The 22,173-nt window shown below is 38.5% G+C and overlaps 3 protein-coding genes across 3 annotated transcripts; 2 read left to right on the forward strand and 1 right to left on the reverse strand.

The window, feature by feature from the left end:
* Positions 1–449: 449 nt before the first annotated feature.
* On the forward strand, positions 450–5,303 carry tinf2 (TERF1 (TRF1)-interacting nuclear factor 2). The gene is given in 14 exon segments (XM_042727373.1): positions 450–721; positions 1,178–1,380; positions 1,684–1,782; positions 1,946–2,032; positions 2,314–2,337; positions 2,339–2,425; positions 2,984–3,104; positions 3,212–3,957; positions 3,960–4,013; positions 4,015–4,059; positions 4,179–4,236; positions 4,315–4,397; positions 5,177–5,257; positions 5,259–5,303. Coding segments are annotated over 14 exon segments (1,749 nt in total). The 5' UTR covers positions 450–690; the 3' UTR covers positions 5,289–5,303.
* Positions 5,304–5,789: 486 nt separating this feature from the next.
* dhrs4 (dehydrogenase/reductase (SDR family) member 4) lies at positions 5,790–8,654 on the reverse strand. Its single transcript, XM_042727374.1, is given in 11 exon segments — positions 5,790–6,055; positions 6,414–6,469; positions 6,615–6,740; positions 6,742–6,750; positions 6,916–6,967; positions 7,081–7,151; positions 7,247–7,350; positions 7,501–7,685; positions 7,875–7,906; positions 7,908–8,000; positions 8,338–8,654. Coding segments are annotated over 10 exon segments (840 nt in total). The 5' UTR covers positions 7,998–8,000; positions 8,338–8,654; the 3' UTR covers positions 5,790–5,940.
* Positions 8,655–11,158: 2,504 nt separating this feature from the next.
* Positions 11,159–21,576, forward strand: efs (embryonal Fyn-associated substrate). The gene is given in 9 exon segments (XM_042727350.1): positions 11,159–11,298; positions 12,194–12,441; positions 13,676–14,226; positions 14,228–15,065; positions 15,192–15,314; positions 16,988–17,917; positions 18,264–18,338; positions 19,261–19,512; positions 19,762–21,576. Coding segments are annotated over 8 exon segments (2,964 nt in total). The 5' UTR covers positions 11,159–11,298; positions 12,194–12,429; the 3' UTR covers positions 19,945–21,576.
* Positions 21,577–22,173: the final 597 nt, after the last annotated feature.

Raw genomic sequence — 22,173 nt, forward strand, 5'->3', positions numbered from 1 at the left:
GTGTCTGTGCATCTTATTTATTTTTTTTTTTTCATCAAATTAAGATTGAAATTACAGACAGACAGACAGACAGATCGATAGATAGATAGATAGATAGATAGATAGATAGATAGATAGATAGATAGTATAGATAGATAGATAGGTTATTAGTTGAAATTATTATGGAATGCATTGAAAGCATCTGCTTAATTTTCATCTGGATTCTACAGTACTTGAAATTAGAAGACTTTTATTTTGAAACTCAAAACAACTTCCTCAACTAAACGTCATATCAAAAAAAAAAGCAAAAAAACAAGGTTTAGTTTAAAACAAATAAAGCATGCCATATTTTCAAGATCAGTAGCAGCATTCAAATAAAATACAACTTTTACAAACTTTTATGCCCACTGAGTTAAAAAAAAATCGTCTTTGTACACGTAACACCGGAAACAGTATTTTCGTCATTTTGGCGCGAGAAGTGTTTTCCTACCGCGACCATCATTACGTTCCTATAAATCATCAGTTGTTTTTATAAACGTAGCGTATTTGTTGTAAATATAGATCAAGGGACCGAAAGCTTAAGTGTTATCACATCGTGTTGTGGATGACTCCTTGTTTGAGCTGTGTAAGAGATTTTGTTGTTAAGTTTAGGAATCAAAGAAAGCCATCTCCAGAACCCCAGAGTTGTTTATTTTCTGGACGGACAGGACAATGAAAACAGCGAATAACACTATCAATGAAGGTGGGACTGCACAGTGTAGCTTGTAATAAACTAATATTAAAACGAGAGCTGTCGGATCGGCTTCAATGTGGTGTCTATGCATACTTTCTGTGCAGATTTATTCAGTTCAGGTGTTTACTGCGTAACGCACGTCTAAATATAGATCTGCATACTAGAGCTTTAAATATATAGAGTCCAGTTTCTGAATGTCTGTAGGGGTAGTTAACTTGACATTTTCAGCACTGAAAAGCCGAAATTATAACCATATATGTCCTTATTTTAATGTAAATTTTTGCTCTCTCTCTCTGTGTGTGTGTGTGTATGTATATATATATATATATATATATATATATATATTATATATATATATATATATATATATATATATATATAGATGATAATTAATAATATTAAAAAGTTTCAGTAGTTTGCTTGTTATAATTGTGTCTGGTGTTTTTTGTTTTCTTTTTTCAACAGATGCACCTCTACCCCTGTCAGCTCTGCAGCTTATTGCTCCACCTTTACGCTTGATGTCCGCAGCCATGTGGAAGGTGATGCTGCAGAGGGATGCAGTGCATTATGGGAAGCTGGAGGAGACCATAACATCACTCTGTGACACTGTACCTGGGCTGCTCCATTACAGACATCAGGCCAGGCTGACAATGGGTTTGCGGGCACTGGTGAGATTGCTAAAAAAGTACTCTCTCTCTCTCTCTCTCTCTCTCTCTCTCTCATCTCTCTCTCTCTCTCTCTCTCTCTCTCTAATAATATATATATATATATATATATTATATATATAAAATAAAACAAAAAACAATAAAAAAAACCAACCAACAGCAGTATTTTTTATTATTCTGCCATACTTTTAAGTGTCCTTTGGTCATATATTGAAACTTTATTGTTGTTTTCTAAGATTTTTTTACTTTTTTATAATCTGTAAATAGTAAAGATATTTCTTTACATTTATATCCTGCTAACCTAAGATGATCTTGGAAGAGCTTCGTCAGTCAGATCCTCCTGATGCTCAGCTTATCGTCCAGGAGCTGCACAAGCTGCAAGATTCCTTCATTCCCATCGGAAAGGTTGAGTTTGGCCCTGACACTGGTGCAGAGTCTTGTTTGTCTCATCATGTTTTGATAGATTTAATCTCATCTAGCTTTCTTTAGAAGTTAAAATAGTGTTCTTGCATATCATTTCACAAGAGTTACATGCACCAACAAGGACTGTACCTTCTTTTATCCTCAGAGGAAGGATCAAAAGGTGGAAGAAGCCAAACGCAACTTCCAGACCCTGGTGAACTCTCTCTTGAAGAATGCAGCAGCCAGGAAAACAGTTCTTCGAGGTTAATAAATAAATAAATTTGAAGAACTGCTCCACAAATCCTCACCTACATCTCCCCCCCTGATATATGTTCATGAGAGTGCTTTAAAACTTTATTTTCATTTCTAGACTTTATTTTTACTTTCTATAAACATCTTAGATATGAAGGCAATGACAGAAGGCACTTCTAAATTATCTGTCACGGTTTGGTTAAATTTGGTAAATGCCTAAAAATCTTCAATTAATGCAAACTTTTATTCATGTGCACTGACATGGTTTTATCGTGACTCCAGGAGGAATTCCATCTTCACTATGGAGAAAAACTATGTGGCCAGTCTAGAAAAGCTATTGTGGGAGTTTCTAATTCGACTGGATAAACTATTACCTGTTCCAGATCTTGCTCAGGTATAATTCATAATAAAGTTCAGAACAAAACCCTTTTTAGTTTGTAAGAATATCAGGTATATATATAAGTCATTCCATTGCTGTAAAATATTTTTGCTTTTGTTTGTTTTTGTAATTTAAGCTTCTGTTCATGTCATGAAAATAACCTTTGGTGCTGTCATGGCATATAATAAAGGAGAAAAAAAATTACATGTGAATAGTAATATTATTTTATCTTATTTTTTCTGAAAATTGTACATTTTAACCCTATATAGTTGGTAAAAATTGTCTTAAATATTTAGGAAGAAGGAAACACTTTCTTGCACACTGCCTAAATACTAAAACAATGTTAAATGTGAACAACTTTCAAAAATGTTGTAATCATTTAATTAATGTTCAATAAAAAAATTTCCAAGTATAGTCCTTTACACACAAGATTTGCTTAAAAATTGCCAAAGTAAACTGCCTGATTAAAATAGTCAAATGCTGACTGCAAGGGCTAATGCTGCCATTTGGGACAGGACCACTGTTTTGTTTATGCTTAATGCTTACCATTTTGTATTGTGATGTATTATTCAGACAGTCTCATGGCTCAGTGGTGCCCCTGCTGTTCTGGAGGAGTGTGCGCGCTCTGCATCGCAGCCCCAGCTCCTCAGGACTCTGCTGCAGCATGAAAGATGCCTCGGACACCTCGGCGCAGGTAAGTCTGGGAGATAACTGCAGAAAGCACAAGACTGATTCTTTTCTTTAATGCCCCTAAGCATCTGTCTTCTCATCCTCTGTTTTCTTTACTTCACTCTTTTTCAGCATCTCTTCTGTCGTCTACTGGTGACGCGATCCTCTCTTCCCTTTCCCTCCCTCTTTCGGGTAGAGTGCTGCAGACCATCCAGTCAGAATCCACTCGCTTATCCAACATGGTCACGAATCCCGCCCCGTCAACACCCAGAACCACTCGCAGAACAGCGAAGGAAACCCAGTCACAGGTCGCACCTGTGATTGGGTCCATTTCCAATGACACTCTCCAGAAAAACCATGAGAAGGTAGCAAGTTCAGGACAAGAAGTTGAAACCGCTTTGGAGATATCCAGAAATACCAGAAGCAAACAAAGATCATGTTCTGATAAAGAGATTTTGGAGAAGGATCCAGAAAAGGAGTTTTTTGTGGGGAATGTGTTGGTCACAGTGATCAGTCAGTCATCTGGCAGTGAAGTAGATGAAGAAGAGGTGGAGGCCAGCAAGGAAGAAATAAACAGTAGGAAGGGGAGTAGTGAGAGAGCAAACAAACTACCCAAAAACATTGAAATTAAGAACAGAACTGGAAAAAGAGGGCAAGATGATACGAGGAAATATTCCACTAGAAGAAGCTCTGAGGACATTGAGTCACAGAAAGAAGCAGAAATGAGTGCTCTCCTCATTTCCTGCATGAAGCGCCAGCTGAGAGTTGTCATTCCCAGATTAAATGACAATGATCTTCCTGTCTGTCCGAATCATTTATCTTCTGATGAGAGGGAAAACACGAAGTCCCCAAGCCAGCCCGCTTCAAAAGACCGTGTGGGGGAAACAGTGACCCTGTGATGCGCAAGAGGAAATTTATTGATTTGAGTTCAACCCCCAACGCCGGAGGAAGAAACGCATGACTTTAGCCGTCAACAGACCGTAAGAACATGATTTCAATTTACTTTAATATTATAATCATTTGAAATCATTATTATAATTAATTATTAATTTAAGTTTTGTTAAGCTTCATTCTTATCTGAAATTTCTTATCCCTTAAGAACTTCTACTTGCTCTCGTGTATTCCCCTTGTTCTGCATCTTCCAGTCGGTAGTCCAGGTAAGTAAAAAAAAAAAAAAGTTTTTTGGGGGGTTTTATATGCCAGAGGTGTAACTTTTAGTTTCTCGTTTATTTTAGATACCCCATCTCCCTCAGTTAAGTCATCAGATGACATAATTGGCGATTCTGATGATGAGAGAACAGACAGTGTCAAGAGAAAGGTTTGTAACGGCATCTGCATGATTCAGACAACCAAACAAAAGTCTTCCGCTATGTAGAACCAGGGACTAGAGTGTAGGATTAATCTAATTCAGCCTATAGAGCTTCTCAAGAGAGTATTTGCACAGGATTTACAGCAGGTTCTTGTGGCCACATACACACTAGCTTAATATAGTTGTTACTCTACTTGTGTTCTGCACTTTAGTAGTTATGCTTAAGTCCATGTTAATGTCATTCAGGACCAAAATTGAGCAAGTAGTTATTAATGCAGTGACTTCGCTCTCACTGAAAGCGAGTCTGCAATGTGTGTCTCTTTTCTCCAGGAGTAGTGTTAGCAACTCACAGAGAAGGAGGTACGTGTCTTTCTTTCTAAATCTGTCTCTACACCTTAGTTGCTTTCACCAGCCCTGCGGTAGATCACAGAGAGATGTTTGTGTATTATAAACTAATATCACAGCTACAGCAAGTACACAAACATTTTGTTTAGGGGATTCACTTACGCATGTTAATGAACTTTTCAGCCTGAAAATTTAGCTGTGTGTATGTGGCCCTATAAAGTGTTTTCAAACAAATCATGTATGTTCTGTTAGAACAGCATACTCCATATTGCATAAAATTGACGTTGCACAAGGTTATTGCATTAAATGTTTGCTGAACAATATGTAAGTGATCATTTACCCAAAATGGCCTTTAAGATATATATTGTCCAATTCTTGATTCTAGGGTTAGGTTTAATATGTGCCTGAACTGTGAATCTGACTTTCTTGAAATTTCCTGTCAGGTATTCAGTCAGCAGTATTGCAAAACAAAGAATGGTACGTATGTGCCCACACTTCGGGAGTTCTGGAATCCTGTCTTTTGTTCCACTTTCGTCTCCTGGAAGCAGACATTGATGCACTTTTGGAACATCATTCTTGCTTAAAGACTTTGATGCTGCACTGTTTGCTGTTATAGATAATACATGTATTAGTCATAAGTCTTAGATTTATAAAAAAAAAATAAAAACAAGGTCTTTGCCATGTAGTACATTTGCAACCAAGGAAACCTACCTGCTTTTAGGAAGTGAGCATTAATAATTATAATCATTTATTTTGATTATCTGTATCATGTTGTATTATGTTGTTGTTATGTGTAATATTTAAATAAAGAATTGTGTTTTACCGCTCTATGTATTTGCTCTTTTTAAGGGAGATTTGTAAATTCTGAATAAAACGTGCCCTCCATCAGAGGAAACTTGGAAATATTAGGAAAATGCATGACATCTTAAGTCATGTAAGCTTCTATTTCTGTTACGTGTCAACATTTTGTATCATTAAAATCTAAAAACAGTAATACCAGTATTCCCAAATGACTGGAAAATTATACATCAAAGATTAAATGAATGTGATAAAATCTGCAAGAAATCATTTTATTACATTTAAACATTTGTAAATGTGTTATGAATTTCTACACCAGCTGTTACAGCTGTGTTGGGTCACTGAATCAGAAGGTTTCTATCTGATGTACCAGTAAATGATTACTGTTAGTGCCTCCATGCCGCTCCTCTTACAGTCTGCAGTTCATGCCTCCGGTTACAGTGATGGTCTCTCCGGTGATGTATGAGGCTTCATCTGAGCACAGGAAGGCAATCACAACACCTATGTCCTCTGGCTGTCCGAGTCTAAGAGATCAAGACATTACATAAGAATCAGGTTTCCTTCACCAGAAAGCAAAAAAAAAAAATGAAAGCTTATGAAAAGCAAAGGAATAGCTTGTGGACAATTACTGCAATGCTACCTTACAGGTAATGGATTTTTTTTTTTTTTTTTTTTTACATTTAATAATAAAAATCATACACTTTAGCTATTAAAAAAATAAGATGCATAAATTAAATGTTATATTTTTTGTGATGCATAATGCTAGTGGCACAATTTATTTTCCTACTCGTGCTAATGCAATTCTAGATATGATTATTCAAGCTCCACTTTGCTATTAGTTTAAAAACAATTTCATTCATTGTCTTGACAAATTGTACAAACCTTTTTATGCTTGTCTGTTTCAAGAACTCTTCAAGCACACCCTCATTTTCCCATAGCTACAAAAAGAACAGAAGCAAAGGGTTATGCAGACAAACCTTGTAAAGACTATAATTGATGTTATAAATTAAAATTAAACTTAAGACGAATTTCCAAGAAGCTCTGAAAATGAAAGCCCGTCAAAAATATGTAGGAAATCCTTACAGCAGCACTAAAACGTGTCTTGATGATGCCAGGGGCGACACAGTTGATCCGGATGTTACTGTGGGCGAGATCAGGAGCCAGCGCTCGAGTTAAACCCAGCAGGGCCGTCTTACTCACACTATAGGGGGCCCAGACCCTAGGAGTCAAAGAGTGACAGCAAGGTGACCTCTCAACTCGTGCTGAATGAAAAACAGCAGATAAAGTTATACCCAGTTAAAGAAACCACTTTAGTGCTATCAGTTCTTTTTGACAAGGTGTGTTGCATGATTAAACTTTACATAAGAGCAAGTAAACACCATACTTGCATTGGCTGGTACCCTGCGACTGAAGACACAATCACAACTGACCCACCCCTGAAAATGAAAAGGTCCTTAGTTAGGCTCCGGTATAAAGTTTATTTATAAAAAAAAAAAAAAAAAAATTATAATATAATATAATATCCCCTCCACCCCCCTTGACTTCTCACCCTCTTTTCTCCATGTGAGGCACAACCAGTTTGGTTAGAAGGAAAGAAGCCTTCACATTCACTCCAAGTATCTGTGGTAGACATAAAGCGAATGTCAGTACTGAAAATACCGATTTTTCTTCCCCTATAGAAAAAAAGTTCATTTAAGGCTAATGACTTGTCATACTTTGTCCCAGACTTCCTCTGTGGATTCTAATATGTTTCCAAAACAAACGGGTTCACACGCTGCATTTGACACCAGTATGTCCACACCGCCACACTGTTCAATGTCTGCAAACAACAAAGTACATAACAGCAAAGTTCTTCACCAAATATAGTATACATTAGCAGGTTTGCACAGACCTTTGGGTTCCATATAACATTTGCGTATATTCCCCAATACGTTTACTAAATATTGACTAAAAAGAGCGATAAAGGAACTCCTCACCATGTTAATGAGCTTGTCTCTATCTTCTGCTTTCCCCACATTGCATGTGGTGCCTATTACTTTTATATCTTTGCTGCGCAAGAGTGACACAGCCTTGTCAACGTTGGCCTGGCGTCGACTGCTCACGACCACATGTGCCCCCCTCCGACCCAAAGCCTCCGCAGCTGCGAGCCCAATCCTGAGAAGATCGGTGAGCGCAAGGGTCTGTCAGCATGTTATGCAAGTATTTAGGATGCATCTTTACATATTTACTAATGTTCTAGTAGTGTTAGAGGCGGTGTGTTTTTGTGCTGTGACAGCTACACACCCTTTTCAAAGATATGGAACTGAAGTACAGTTGGACAAGAATTGAAATAAAAGATCATACCCATCTGTGGATGCAGTTACTATAGCAACTTTTTCCTGACAAATTCTGTGGTACGTGATGGGACATCATTCTTCTGCCAGCAACAGGATTTGACCAAAGGCACCTGGTTACAGCCTTCAACATTGTCTTGAGAAAAGCAGAAAGAGAGTCTGCATAAATGCTACAGCACTATGTAGAAAACTGGGTTAAAGGTCATCTTGGGTACAGATACACAGAATAGTTTTCCCGTTAACATTAATTACATTTCTTGACAAATATTTTAAGTTAAAAAGTGTTTCTGTGAGGTACTTTCAGAAACCATCAAGTTATCCTGCTTAAAAGTTTAATGTTACTTAAACAGAGCTAAAGGTTAACTGCACAACAACACATGAGCCAAGAGCGAATCATGTTCTTTTTAAATCTTGATAAACTGTTAATATTATAATTGTTAAGTATAGCTTAATAAGAAGAAATATAGTTTTACCTACGAGCTGAGAAGGTCTGCTATTCTGGTGGCACTTTGCAAGTAATAAAGAATCAACGGTCTCTCGGACGTCTTTACCGTGGAAATATCATAAACTAGTAACGTTAAGGTTAGATTGTGTATTCTGGGTCTGAGAAAGGGCGGTGATAAACGGTCCGGAAGTTGTGTCGTATTGGACTGGACAGAAACTTCTGAATAAGACTTATCCTGTTTCAATGCATTCTTGATTTTATGTGCAATTCGATGGATAGTAATGTTTCTCTGGTGTTATTAATCAGGTGTAAACTATTGCGCAAACCGCCAAGAAGGAAGTAGAGCGTAGATTCGATTCTTGCGTGGTGCCTGTAACTTTTTACAGCGCTGGTCAGAACTGACCAATCACAGATCAGTGTGATTACCGGATACCGATTGACTGGATATTTTTATATATGGAACTTCTTTTCATATAGATTTATGGACCATATTTTTTTTTTTTATGTCCAGTATTAAGAGTTGGAATTAACTGATTAAAGGTTTTACATTTTTGGTGTACAAACGTACCCAAAAAAATTGAATGCGGGTCAGTGGAGGAATCAGCGCTCTGATCCATCTGAGCCCTCACGCGCCCTCTGGAGGAAGAGCTAGTCTCAAGGAATATTAATTAATTAAAATTAAAATTAATTAACCACTCATTCTTAAAAATCCACCTTATATATTAGTAAAGTATTTTATTTCAATTAAACTTTGAAATATTGTAGATTGCATAGATTAAATTAGATTAAATTAAATTAAATTAAATGTTCCCTCCTGGTGGAATGACCTGCCCAACTCAATCCAAGTCCTTAGCCATCTTCAAGAATCGGCTTAAAACACATCTCTTCCATCTTTATTTGACCCTCTAACTTTTGCACTCACTATTCTAATTCTATTTAAAAATATATATATATTTTTGTATTCTATCTATTTTCTTTTCATTTATTATACAATTATAAAAAAGACCTCTAACACTAGCTTGCTCTATTCTTTTTTTTCTATTCTAATCTGTTTTTCTTTTTATTTATTATATTATTTAAAAGCCCTTGCTACGTATTCTGTGTTTAGGCTAACTGAGACTTGTTATAGCACTTATATATCATTGCTCTTTTGTTGTTTTTTTGATTGCTGCTTCCATTGTCCTCATTTGTAAGTCGCTTTGGATAAAAGCGTCTGCTAAATGACTAAATGTAATGTAAATGTAAATTGCATAGGATTTATACAATCACAGCTTTTACTGTGTGCTGGGTTTTGCACTTGTACCTGTCTTGTGATGTTCTTAATTTGATTATTGCAGTGGTGCTTTTAGTAAAAATAGGATATGGTTGGAGCTGAACAGAAAAGTCCAGTCTTTTCCGATCACTTGCACTTTGCGAGGTCAACAAATATTTAAACAGCACTATCAGATACCTTGGCAGCGACCCTGTCCTTCTGTTCTAAAACAAAGCTTTGTGTTTGTTCAGTGCAGTTCCTGTTGTTCAAGGTGTGCTACACTTGTTGTAAATCTAAAAGCATAAAGAAACTTGGTTACTGGCCTGTAAGATACCACTCTGTGGAACCTGTCTCAGATAATATGACATTTATTATGCTAAACATGTTCAGTTTAGATAATATAATCACCATTAATTGACTTGATGGATTTTATGGACATTTTTTAATTTAGACACTAAAAACTGAAGTACATTATTATTTAATTTACACTGATGTCTTCATTTTGTCTAGCTATAGCTAACGTTTTTTGAACAGTATAACCCAGCATATTGTTGAATTAGAGCATGTATATTAACACACAGCCACTGAAAGTAAATTCATCATTAATAGGCTACGTCTATTACACAGAACAACAGAAACGTGACTTAAAAAACAGTGCAATCTACTCTTCACAAAGGCTTTTCTTCATCACGGTTAGTATACACTTGTATGTATTTTATCATACTATTCCTTTAGCGATGTTATTTTTATTTAAAAAAGTGATTGAATACCACATTGTGCAAATCACACTGAAATAAAATGATACTATTTTTTTTTAAGGTAAGTGGTTGCAAACAATTTATTTTAGCTACATTTAAATACATTTAGTTGAAAGTTAGTCAACTAAATTTGTTTATTTAAATGTAGCTCGAATAAATTGATTGCAACCTCTTACCTTTTAAAAACTTTTAGTAAATTCAATTAATCATTTTTTGCATTTGCACTTTTGTTTTAGCCTTTTCTCCGGTCTGACAGAAACATCCTAAGAAATGTAAGAGGAAATTCCTAGCCTGTGTAGTTAGTAAGATATTTTATACTTCTTTAATGTGAATTTGGTCAGAAGTTTACATTAGAGGCAGCTGTAACCAGAAGCAGCACTTGCCAATGTTTGTAAAAACAAATAATATACAGACAGAGACAGACATACAGACAGACAGACAGACAGACAGACAGACAGATAGATAGATAGATAGATAGATAGATAGATAGATAGATAGATAGATAGATAGATAGATAGATAGATAGATAAACAGACAGACAGACAGACAGACAGATAGATAGATAGATAGATAGATAGATAGATAGATAGATAGATAGATAGATAGATAGATAGGTAGATAGATAGATAGATAGATAGATAGATAGATAGATAGATAGATAGATAGATAGATAGATAGATAGATAGATAGATAGATAGATAGATAGATAGGTAGATAGAGTCCTCCTCTAGAGGGCGTGATACACTGTAGGAGTCGTGCTGTGTTGGGCACATTGAGGGGGAGCGACCCATATGCGCTCAACTGTAATTCAAAACCAAGAAGGCCAGGGTAGGGGCGAAGCCTGGCGGAGCGAGACGTGTACCTCCAAAGAAAGAAAAGAAAAATAGCAGCCGTGCATTGCAGTCTTTTAAGATATGATTTGCGACGTTTGACTCCTACTTTTGTATTTTCCCAGATGGTTTTTCTAGACATGTGAACGGTAAGACGAGCATTGCTTATTTAGTTAACATTTTACACTGGCTGATCGGCGCTTGTTTGCGTCTTTGTGGCTGAATTAAAATGCATCCCGTTTTTTTTGAAAGAACGTTATTTATATGCCTAATGCCTTTGGCACAGGTTTATCCGGAGAATTCGGGCTTTTCCCTTGGTTTTTTTCTTTATTTTTTATTTCTTCGTTTGTTTAGTTCTCTGTTTTGTCTTATGGTGGGGCTCTGCTGCATAAAAGAAACCTTGAGATGTTTTGGATGGAAAACGAAACGTGGCTTAGGACTGTGATTTTTATTTCTTTTTCTGTTGCAGCCTGGTGCGGTTTGATTTAGCAGAATTACTTGAAATATGCTAGGTAAACAGGATTATAATTTGCCATCTTTTTAATTAAAACATATATATATATATATATATATATAGATATATTATATAGATATATATATATATAATATATATATATATATATAGATGTTATCCTGGACTCCTGTCTGAAAGGGCCAGTGTCCAGCGTCCTAGCCATTAGTAGGCGGCTGTGCCACAGCTGCTGAAGTGCTTTTATGTTTCATTTCTTTAAACTGAGAAAAAAAAAATATATATATATATAAAGAACAACGTCTCCACCTATGTTAACTCATAATTACTAAGTTATGATATAATTTAGCCCCTTAATCCTCTGTCCAGTAAGGGTGGGTACATTTAAATACCACATTACAGCTGTACTTAAAAGTTAACAGCCAAATTCCCGTGAAATAAGATCTTTTTTGGTGGAGCCCCACAGCTGGTCTGACTAGTTTAGCTGCTGCAGCTGACTGAAAGTGAGCTCTGTATTACTAACACACTACTATACTATTAAGATTTATCTAAACTGTGTTTATTTTGATCCGCAGCAGCTGACGGATGTGATGAAAATCACAGATTGCGAAGGACGACAATCATGGTTTTGAGAAATTAATCTTTTTGGATCATCGTATTTACCACCACTGCACAGTTCAGGTTAATGGAAAACCAGATCTGCAAAACATGCAGTTGAGTCACACAGTGCACATGTGAACGGGATACAGTTTCTGTGGTGAGCCCATGTGGAAGTAACACATCCAAAAACTGCAGAGAACCAGTTTCAATCATGTCCCTATCGGTAAGTGTGTGCAAGTCACCATTGTAAAACACTCTCTGGTGTCCAGTCCTTAATATTTATATCCACTGCTAGTATGGAGGAGGGGGAACTGGGGCTCAGCTTGCCTCAGAGCAGCACATCCCCTGGGGGGAATGAGAGAATGAAAGGGAAATTTAGAGGTATAAAAGGGGATGACAAAAGGCCCTAAAACTGGGGGACAGATGTTGAGCCCCTCCCCCACGAGTCTTCCTCATTATCAACAACTCAGCGCCTCTTTCCCTTAATCATTAATTCTCTCTCTCCCATAATCACAGACCTATGCCCTTACTTATGCATTCTCTCTATCAATATTGATTTACCCATGAAGGCAGAAGTGTGGTGCTCTGAATACAAAAGACCTTGAGGCAACCCATTAAATTCGGAACGTCACTCACTCTTAACTGTACGGCTCATATGCACTGCCCTTTTCGGAGGCATTTAAATGAGCAGTTCTTCTCTAGGCTTTATGTATGCCAAGAATTTAGGTCAGCAATTAAATTGCTATGTACTGACCATCTTTTAAACTTCTTAATCTAAGCCCTATTTGTGTGTTCTTTAAATGTTTAAGCTATGAGACTTAGGTTTTTTTGGCATTGACCATGGCCTTCATCGCCCTTATGTTGTTGTGATGATGTGCTAGTTCTGTTTGTTAAGTAAATGGGAAAACAAACTGATTTGGTCACACAGGTTGATGAACCTGGTTGAAGTGGCCAGGTTAGATCCTCTATGTATTTCCTTTTTTGATTTCCCTTACTAAGACAATGCAGCTCAAACATTGCAAAAGTAATGTCAGCTGAAGGCTCAAATAAATTCATTTTAACTGAGTACATTGAATTTAAACAACAATTGAATTACATTGTTGCTAGCAGTCCACTGAAATCTATTGCTGTCCTTGCCATTCCCATTGAAGGACTCGGTTAAAGCATTTCTTCTGTCTGTCTCTCTTTTTTTATTTTTGCAGGAATTTATTATGTTTTGCTACCTACATTTACATTCATGCATTTTACAGATGCTTTAATCCAAAGCAAATTACAATAGAAGAACATGAGCAATTCATCACAAAGCCAGCAGTATTCATAGAGTACAGTGCTAGGTTTATTAGAAAGCTTGAATAAAAAATAAACTAGTCCAGAGGTGATTTATGTCTTTATAGGTTTATTTAAAGCTTTGTTTGGTTTCTTCTTCACCTGATAAGTTGTTTTTTACTGTCTTGTAGACGGTGCTTGCAAAGGCACTTTTTGACAATGCCGCTGAAAGCCCAGAGGAGTTAGCGTTTCGCAAAGGTGACATCCTGATGGTTCTGGACCAGGAGCAGGACGGCGGACCGGGGTGGTGGCTTTGCTCCCTACATGGCCGCCAAGGAATTGCCCCCGCCAACCGTTTACGCCTCCTCCGAACTGCTCAGACTCCGGCTACAAGCGCAGGTACAGATCCCAGACGAGCTACTAGTGTGGACTCGGTCCATCTATCGACTGGCAAGCAGGGCAGGGTAAATGGACTGAGCACTGAAGATCCAGATGGGGTGTATCTCTCACCACCCAGCTTAGCTGAAGGGGTGTACCAGAGCCCTGGGGCTGCTCCTGTCCCAGCCAGGTCTGGAGAGCTGCGTCACTCTGAAGGAGGAAGACCACGATCGCATTCTAGTTCCGGAACCAGGCCTCGTCCAGACTGGGGCGATGTGGGTGTGGCAGCACGACCCCGCTCACCCTCACTTAGAGGCGGAGCGTCGTCCGGTGTGGGGTGATGTGGGTGTGGCTCTACCACTCCAATCACCTGCGCCAATGGCAGCACAACACAGATCACAAGGTGCACTGGCATCCGATTCAGTGTACCTGACTCCAAGTGCTGTTCCCAGGTCTGCAGCTGAAACAGCAGGGGAGGCTAAATATTTAAGTCCACGGGATGCAGGAGCTGGTAATTCTGATGGATGCTACTTGGTGCCTAGAGCAGCTGTCGCTGCGTTGACCAGTGAGAATTTATATCAGACTCCTACAAGTGGTGCCCCAGTGCCAGGACAGTGTGTATCGGGAATGACTTCAAGACTTACGGATGGGATTGCACCCAAAAGCAGCCCATCTTCTTCTATTAGTCCTCCTCAGATTAAGACTGGCCAGGATGCCCCAGGGATGTACCAAACCCCAACCCCACCTGGAGGTGCCACATCCAGGACCCCTCAATCTGACCGCAAACACCCCACTGGAACTGTAGGAGTGTCTGGAGCCTCAACACCAGGCCAGAATCTTAAGCAGACACCTCCCCCGGCCCGAGGATCCCAAAAGGTTACTTCTTCAACTCCTCCGGTTGGTCGAGGAAAACTGGCCCAGGTTGGCCTGAGAGAATCCCCTCTACTCGCCAGGGCGGGAAAGTCCGGAGTACCAGGGTCCCCAAATTTTGGTCGCAAACCGCCTCCTCCAGCCCCTCCTGTTAGAAGTGTGACCAGGAAGGATTTACCTCAGTCTAACTCGGTTCCAATCACCAACCCTGTACCCCCGCAGACAAACATGCTGGAGGAAGAGAGACAGGGAAGTAAAAATGGACACAAGCAAGTGGACGAGTTGACCAAGAGAGAGAGTGCAAGTTCTCAGGATGAGAGACTCAGTGAGGAGGTGAGATAAATGAGAACTTGATTGGGAAAGATAAATAGGTTGCAGTTCTGCAGAAGACGGAGGTGTTTTCTCTGAAGAAATAGTGGAGATTATGCCATGTTTAATGCGTATCCCTGTGTTCCTCAGGTGTATGATACACCTCCCACAAATAGGTGGCAGCATCCAATTCCTGCAGTGCCTTCTGAGGAGGATGATGGGATCTATAACACCCCTCGTGCTGTACCTCTACACACCGACCAGGGCTCAGAGGTAAGAAATCAAACGCAAAAGGAAATCCAAGACAGAATGTTGATCGTGCTCGTCTCCATACAATAAAAGTGAATGAGGACAGAGGTTGTCTACCTGAAAAAATCATAGAATTATCCATGCAATGTCTTTTGAAGCCATACGATAGATCTGTGTGAGGAACAGACCAGAACCTAAGTTTTTATTCGCTGAAAATCATGCCCCCTTTCATAGCTCTCATATCTCTTTTGGACTGCCACACATTTAAAGTAGTACATCGAGGTTAATTTTGAGCCACCAGGAACCAATGGTCATTAGCTTGATTGGTATAAAATGCTAATGCAATGTGTCTTCACTACTGTTTAACAGTTTGGAGTATCTTATGTTCGGCAAGGCTGTATTGATGTATAAAAGATATATAATCAAAACATTAACATTGTGAAATATCATTACAGTTTAAATTAGTTGTTTTCTTTTTTAATATATTTTAAAATATAATTGATTCCTATGACACAAAGTTGAATTGTCAGCAGACAGTCTTCAATGGGACATGATCCTTCAGAAATCATTTTAATAAGCTTTTTTGATGCTAAAGAAAAATTCTTATTTTCACTGTTCAGAATTCTTTGATGAATCAAAAGTTCAAAAGAATGTGTATTTGAAATTCAATTGCTAAAAAAATCATCTGCTTTTAAATATCAGAGGTTTTTTACATTTACACACAATCTCCACATTTTCACATAATCTCTCCTTTGTTTTTCCTCTTGTTGTTTTTCTTGTTCTCTGTTTCTCACTCTCTCACTCCTCTCCTATTCCTTTGCTTTTAAACCACACCTTTTTTCTGCTATGAGCTAATCCCATGTAACACTTTTCTCTTGTTCACACAAGTCACAGCAGTCTGTAGGGTTGGGCAGATCAGCCAGACCCATGTGGCTATATTCAGCCCTCCACCCACAATCTTTCTTTCCCCTTTCCCTCTCTCATGTTTCTTATTAATCCTCACTGAATCCTTAGCAATGGATTTCTGTGCTTGTGCAGAGAATCAACTGTAAATAAATGTAGTGGCTATAAAATCATGTTTATATATTATCATTATTACTATTAGTCAGTGGAACCTATCACATGGTAATTAGTCTTACTAATTCTCTAGTATCATATTGATGGTGACCACACACAGAAGACACTCCATGGTCATTGAACTGTGCGCTATTAGAGAACACATAGTAAAGGCTAGAATACACTACACATATTTGCCTGCTTTTTTTGTTTTTGTCCTGATTTGCAGTCTGGAGAAGTCAACAGAGCCAATCTACAGATTCTGGGCAGGCAGAGTGTATGAAGAGCACAGACTTTTTTAAGTTTCAGACCATATCAAGCTTTTTTGAACTGATTATGAAACACATGTTGTTTTCATTTGTCATGCATCTCCTAGCAACAAGACACATTTAGGAATGAGTCTGTTGCGTTCGGAATTGCTTGAAAGTCTAGTAGTGTGTGATCCTCAGTTGTTTAGTGTATGATGCCCAATTCTTTCAGTTTTAAATTGAAGTGGCCGAGACTCCCACATAACAGTCATAGAAAAGCATGATTCATGCTTTATGGCACAATTTGCACAGCTGAATGGAGTTTGGGTTCCGAGGTATTGTGTAACTCTTTATGAATTAGTAAACAGTGAGTAACAGTTTCATATCTTTCAGATTTATGATGTTCCCACTCTGGCCCTGAATTCCTCCTCTGACCATCAGCAGCAAACCTACAACGTTCCAGGATCGGCTGCTTTGGCTGGAGATGCGGGGGATGAGGATGTGTACAGTGTTCCCAGTCTTCCCGGTTTACCCTCGGAGGCAAGCGAAATGCCGGGACTAACTGCAGAAACTGTGGGAAATGGACGTACCTATTCGATTTCCAGTCCTAGAAAGCAAGACTTAACCTCCGAAGATGTGTCAGAACCTGATGGAGGCATCTATGACATGCCTGCCCTCACTCTGGAAATCCCAACATGCCGTTTATCTGTGTCCAGCACTGGCTCCGGGGACATCCAGTGGAAAGCATCTCTTTCGGCTCTAGTCCAGTCTGCTCTGACCGCCGCCTCTGTCGCCACCACCCCATCCCGAGACCTCGCCTCCGCACTGGCTGAGATCCTTTCTGTCTGGAAGGCTGGGCATGTTGGTGATATTCCTCCAGTTCTCCAGCAGGCTTGGTCCCGTCTCTCGGACCTCCTTCCTGCCCTTTCGGTGTGCAGTACTGCCCCCCCAGCAGACGGTCTGCTCACGATGGTCCGCTGTGCCCTTGAAGACTCCGTCTCTCTTTTACAGAGTCAAGCACGACCTCGTTTACCTTCCCAGGAGTCTCTGTCCCGGAGACCTCTACCTGCTTTGCCGGTGGCAGAGGTCAAACCGATCACAGGGGACATGGGATCACGGAAGGGCAGCTGGATCCAGGAACGACCGCTGCCTCCTCCACCAACCACTGCCTTCCCTTTGGTTCCGGGACCAGTTTCTTTAGCCCCAGCTGTGGGAAGAATGGAGGATGAGGAACAAGGGAATGAGTATGCAGGAATCGGCCTGACTCCTACACCACCGCCTTCATATCCTGTAGGTGATAGTGTGGGATACGTCAAACTGCAGGTTAGACACCGAATTTATAAAAAGATTGTGTAGTATGCATGGATATAATGCTGTAAACTAAAGCATACAAACATAAAAAGAGTAAATGTTCAGTACACTCTGATGTTATTGTGTTAGTTTATATTCAAGCTTGAAGTATTGTACTTATCAAACAAAAACATCAGTACACAAAATAACTTTCATGGCAACTTGATATTTATATACTCTTATGATTTATCAGACATTTACTTCTCTTTTCACTGTCTGTTCATGTTTTGGTGCCTGTATTGGTCTTTGTTAAAAACTTTTTCTGTGGTCTGCAGTTCTCTTTTTGTTGACATTTAGATTTTTTGGTGCTCTGTTTTAGGGGAAGCCAGAGCCTCCACCAGACACCCATTCAGAGCACAGTTCTTCACAGCTTATCACCACAACTGATAATAAAGTAAGTCTTTTAAACACTAGAAAAGCCATTGTAGAAAGATAGTAACACTTAAATAGTACCTTAATCAGACACCTTTGCTGACTGATTTGGATCAAACTTTGCAATCTCCTCAATACACTACCATTTACAAGTTTGGTTTCAAGAAGATTAAAAAAAAAAAAAAAAAAAAAAAACTTTTATTCAGCGAGGATACACTATATTAATAAAAAGTGACAGTAAATATTTACGTTGTTGCAAAAAAAAATTATATTTCAAGTAAATTCTGTTCTTTTGAACTTTCTATTCATCAAAGGATCCAGAAATAAATTTATCTCAGTTTCCACCAAAAATAAAAAAAGCACAACTGTTTTAACATTGATAATAATAAGAAATCATCTCATCATATTAGAATGATTTCTGAAGAGTCATGTGACACTTGAGTAATGGTGTTATAAATTCAGCTTTACAGTCACAGGAATAAATTACTCTAATATTCGACTGCATTTTTAATCAAATAAATCCAGACCTCCTGAGCAAGAAACTACTTTAAAAACATTTTTAAAAAATTGGTCCTAAACTTTGGGACATAAATGTATGTATTTTTGATCTGTACTCCCAATTTTTTCTTAACATGTTCAGTGATATAAAAATGACAATATTTGAAGAAAAAATATATATATAAACCTGTGCAAGACAAATTTTCAATATTTTTCAGGAATTCAACTCACAACAGAGCTCATTCATTAAGTCATAGTTGAACTACTCCAAATGACAAACTTAGCGTAATGAAACTTTATTTTAGTTAAATCTAACACATTGAAATGCCAGATCTGCAGCTATGCTGTAGACCTCTAATTATGCAATTTTGAGTATTTTCAAGGAGGTTAGGGTCTGTGTCATCTGTGCATTTATATGAATAATTTCGTTCTCTGTTTCTTTCCAGTTGAGTCCACCACCCCAAGTCTCTCTGTCTCTAGAGGATTCAGAGCTACTCTCTTTCTACTCCTCCCAAAGTCTCTCTCATCTTTCTTGCCTGGGCGATGCAATCGATTCTCTGTTCACAAGTGTGCAAGGGAACCAACCACCCCGAGTCTTCGTTTCCAGGGGGAAAAGTCTCATTGTAACCGCACACAAACTTGTCTTTATTGGGGATACACTTGCACGGCTACTCAGCTCTTCAGACCTCAGAGCAAAGGTTAGAATACAGATACTCAGGTCAGAGATGTTCTGGTACAAATTCTTGATTACCAGTGAATGTACTTAATGATTAACGCCACAACAAATTCAATTGTGAGTCACGGTTGATAACCCAAGGGCAGTGAACCGTCTGGGAAGTGAACAAGCATTTGGTAAACATGTTGACGGGTCAGTTTCCAGCGATGATGTTATAAGCAGGTGACAATATTTAAACGCATTCACACACAAACACTGTTTGTCTCCTCAGGTCACCACCTCCAGTGGACGCCTCTGCCAAGCTCTGAAGGCTGTTGTTGTGGCAACTAAGGGTGCAGCCCAGAATTATCCTTCAGTCCCTGCTACGCAAGAAATGGTGGACAGAGTAGCTGATCTATCCCAGCATGCAGCTGGTTTCTCTGGGCTTTTGCAGCGATTAGCTGAGATATCTTGATGTTATCTGTGGGCAGTTTAACCTTGTTTTCACAGTGGAATGCCTTATTATTCTTTTTTTTCGAAGATGCATCAAAAGCGTGTCACTGCTTGTATCAGTTCAACAGTGATAAAATGAACAAACAGTTGGTGAGTATATGTTGGAGTGTATCTGCTTGCCTGAGTTGGTTTTTACACTTTAGACTGGTCTCTATTTCTTTTTTTCCTTTTTTTGTGGTGCCAAGCACACTTAAACGTTTTAATAACTTATTGATGGATGTTTTGTTTGAAGATGTTTGTAACCTCAGGCACATTTTAAAAGCTTTATTTTGTCCCCTTAACCATATTGACATCCATGAGGTAAAAGTGATCTTCTGTATTGAAGGGTGCTCTCGTAAACTGGTCTAATTATTCAGTTTGTTTGTAAATGTGAAGTGGCCTTGGTGTTATAGAGATTGAAGTGACTAATTTGACAGCCCAGGAGGTTTCAGATGTGCTGCACATGTAACCAAAACAGATAAAGCTAACCTAGTTTCAAATGTTAAACAAGAAGGAATGCTTGATTATTTAAACAGACATGAAGAAAACAGTACAGTTTCTGAATGAGTGATTCTTGAATTTTGGGAAGAGCATTTCCCACAATGCTGATTCAGAGGTAAACCTGTCTGTCAGGTGCATTCAGCGTCTTTCCTCACACTCTTTGTTTCACTCATTTATTTTTTCTTCCCATATATTTCTCACACTCCCACAGTCGGTTTGTTCACATGCTCACAAAGGCAGCTTAATGGTGAAGCAGTTTGGGCAACAACTCTTGCACAAAAAATATCATACAGGGTTTTTGTTTTTAAACAGGCTATGCAGCATTTCTGAAAACGGCAATATATATCTAGTAGCTTCCATAGTGGCAGTCGAAATGCTGGTGCTTACAGTATCTTGTACTCAGACAGGCTTGGTTCTAACCAGACTGAGCTTTGTGTATCTTACCCACTGAACAGTGCTCACACATGTTAAAACATGCACCTGTTTCCCACCTGTCTTGAAAAATCACGTCGGTGTCATAAATGTGTTGTCATGTTTACAAGACACCCTCATATTCCGTATCTCAGCCCATTCCTCCGTCTGTTAATTCTTCCATCTGCTGGCTTTTTCTGGCTCCTTCCCCCGTCATTGTCTGTAAATACCCACATCTCCATTTTTTATATACAGGTTTACATGTTGGCCACCGGTACAACGCTATAAGTGTTATTCTTGCTGTTCGACTTTGGTTCGTTTGACTGGTTCATTCAACATCTTTACACTTACTGGCTCTTGCAAATTAATAATTCAGCCATAAATAATGTCATAGTTTAAATCTCAAGTAGCCTTCCTTTTATTACTGCCTTTTTGGAAAAGTGGCCTTTTTAGTTTACCTATTCTGTCACTCCTATCACAATGGATAAAGTGGATTATAAAGTGGTTAAAAAGTGCTGAGAAGTCCAATCAAGTGAATTGAATTCTGAGCTGATGAAGACGGGTTCCTCTGGTGTTGGTGTGTTGGTTAACTCAAAGTGCCATCTGGTGGACTTTTTCAGTATTACTACACAAACTACTTTGATGAGTAAAAAAAGAAATGCAACACCTCAACAGGTACTTCAGAGTATACTTCTGATAGATAGACAGGCATCATAGTTTATGCTTTTGAATGAGCTCTCATGTCCCTCTGTAAAAAAATAACTGTTTATGTAAACATTTCAAGTCCTCAAGCAAGCGTTCCTCTCAAAAGGCTCATTTATCTTAAGTTCTTAAATTAAGTGCTTATAGTAATGCTTAGATTTGATGGCCCTATATAGTTATATTTATTTGATTTTGTTAATCAAATGTCTGCATGGCTTTAAGTTGCTTATTAAAGAAATGTATGCACACATAACCAGGGATGTTTCATGCGACTTTGCATTAATAATTCAAAGTTTGCTTTAAGAATGTGATTTTTATTTTCATTTGGTACCAGAATGTATTTTTGACATGCATATTTTGTGCTTCTTTACATTATGTTGATGTCCATTTTGACATTTTGTTTGTAAGACACACTCCACAGGTACTTTGCATTTAGGGAGTCTTTGGTACTGGTCAGATGTTGAGATTCTTCAAAATACATTTTTGTTACTGAAAAAAGTTGTGGTTGTTTCAGTTATTTTGTCCCGTGTCGTATTTTTAATGTTTAAAATGATACTCTGGACCACAAAACCTTAAGCGTTTTAAATACTGATTTTGA

This window comes from Cyprinus carpio, chromosome B7 (genome assembly GCF_018340385.1).
Source record: "Cyprinus carpio isolate SPL01 chromosome B7, ASM1834038v1, whole genome shotgun sequence".
NCBI lineage: Eukaryota > Metazoa > Chordata > Actinopteri > Cypriniformes > Cyprinidae > Cyprinus > Cyprinus carpio.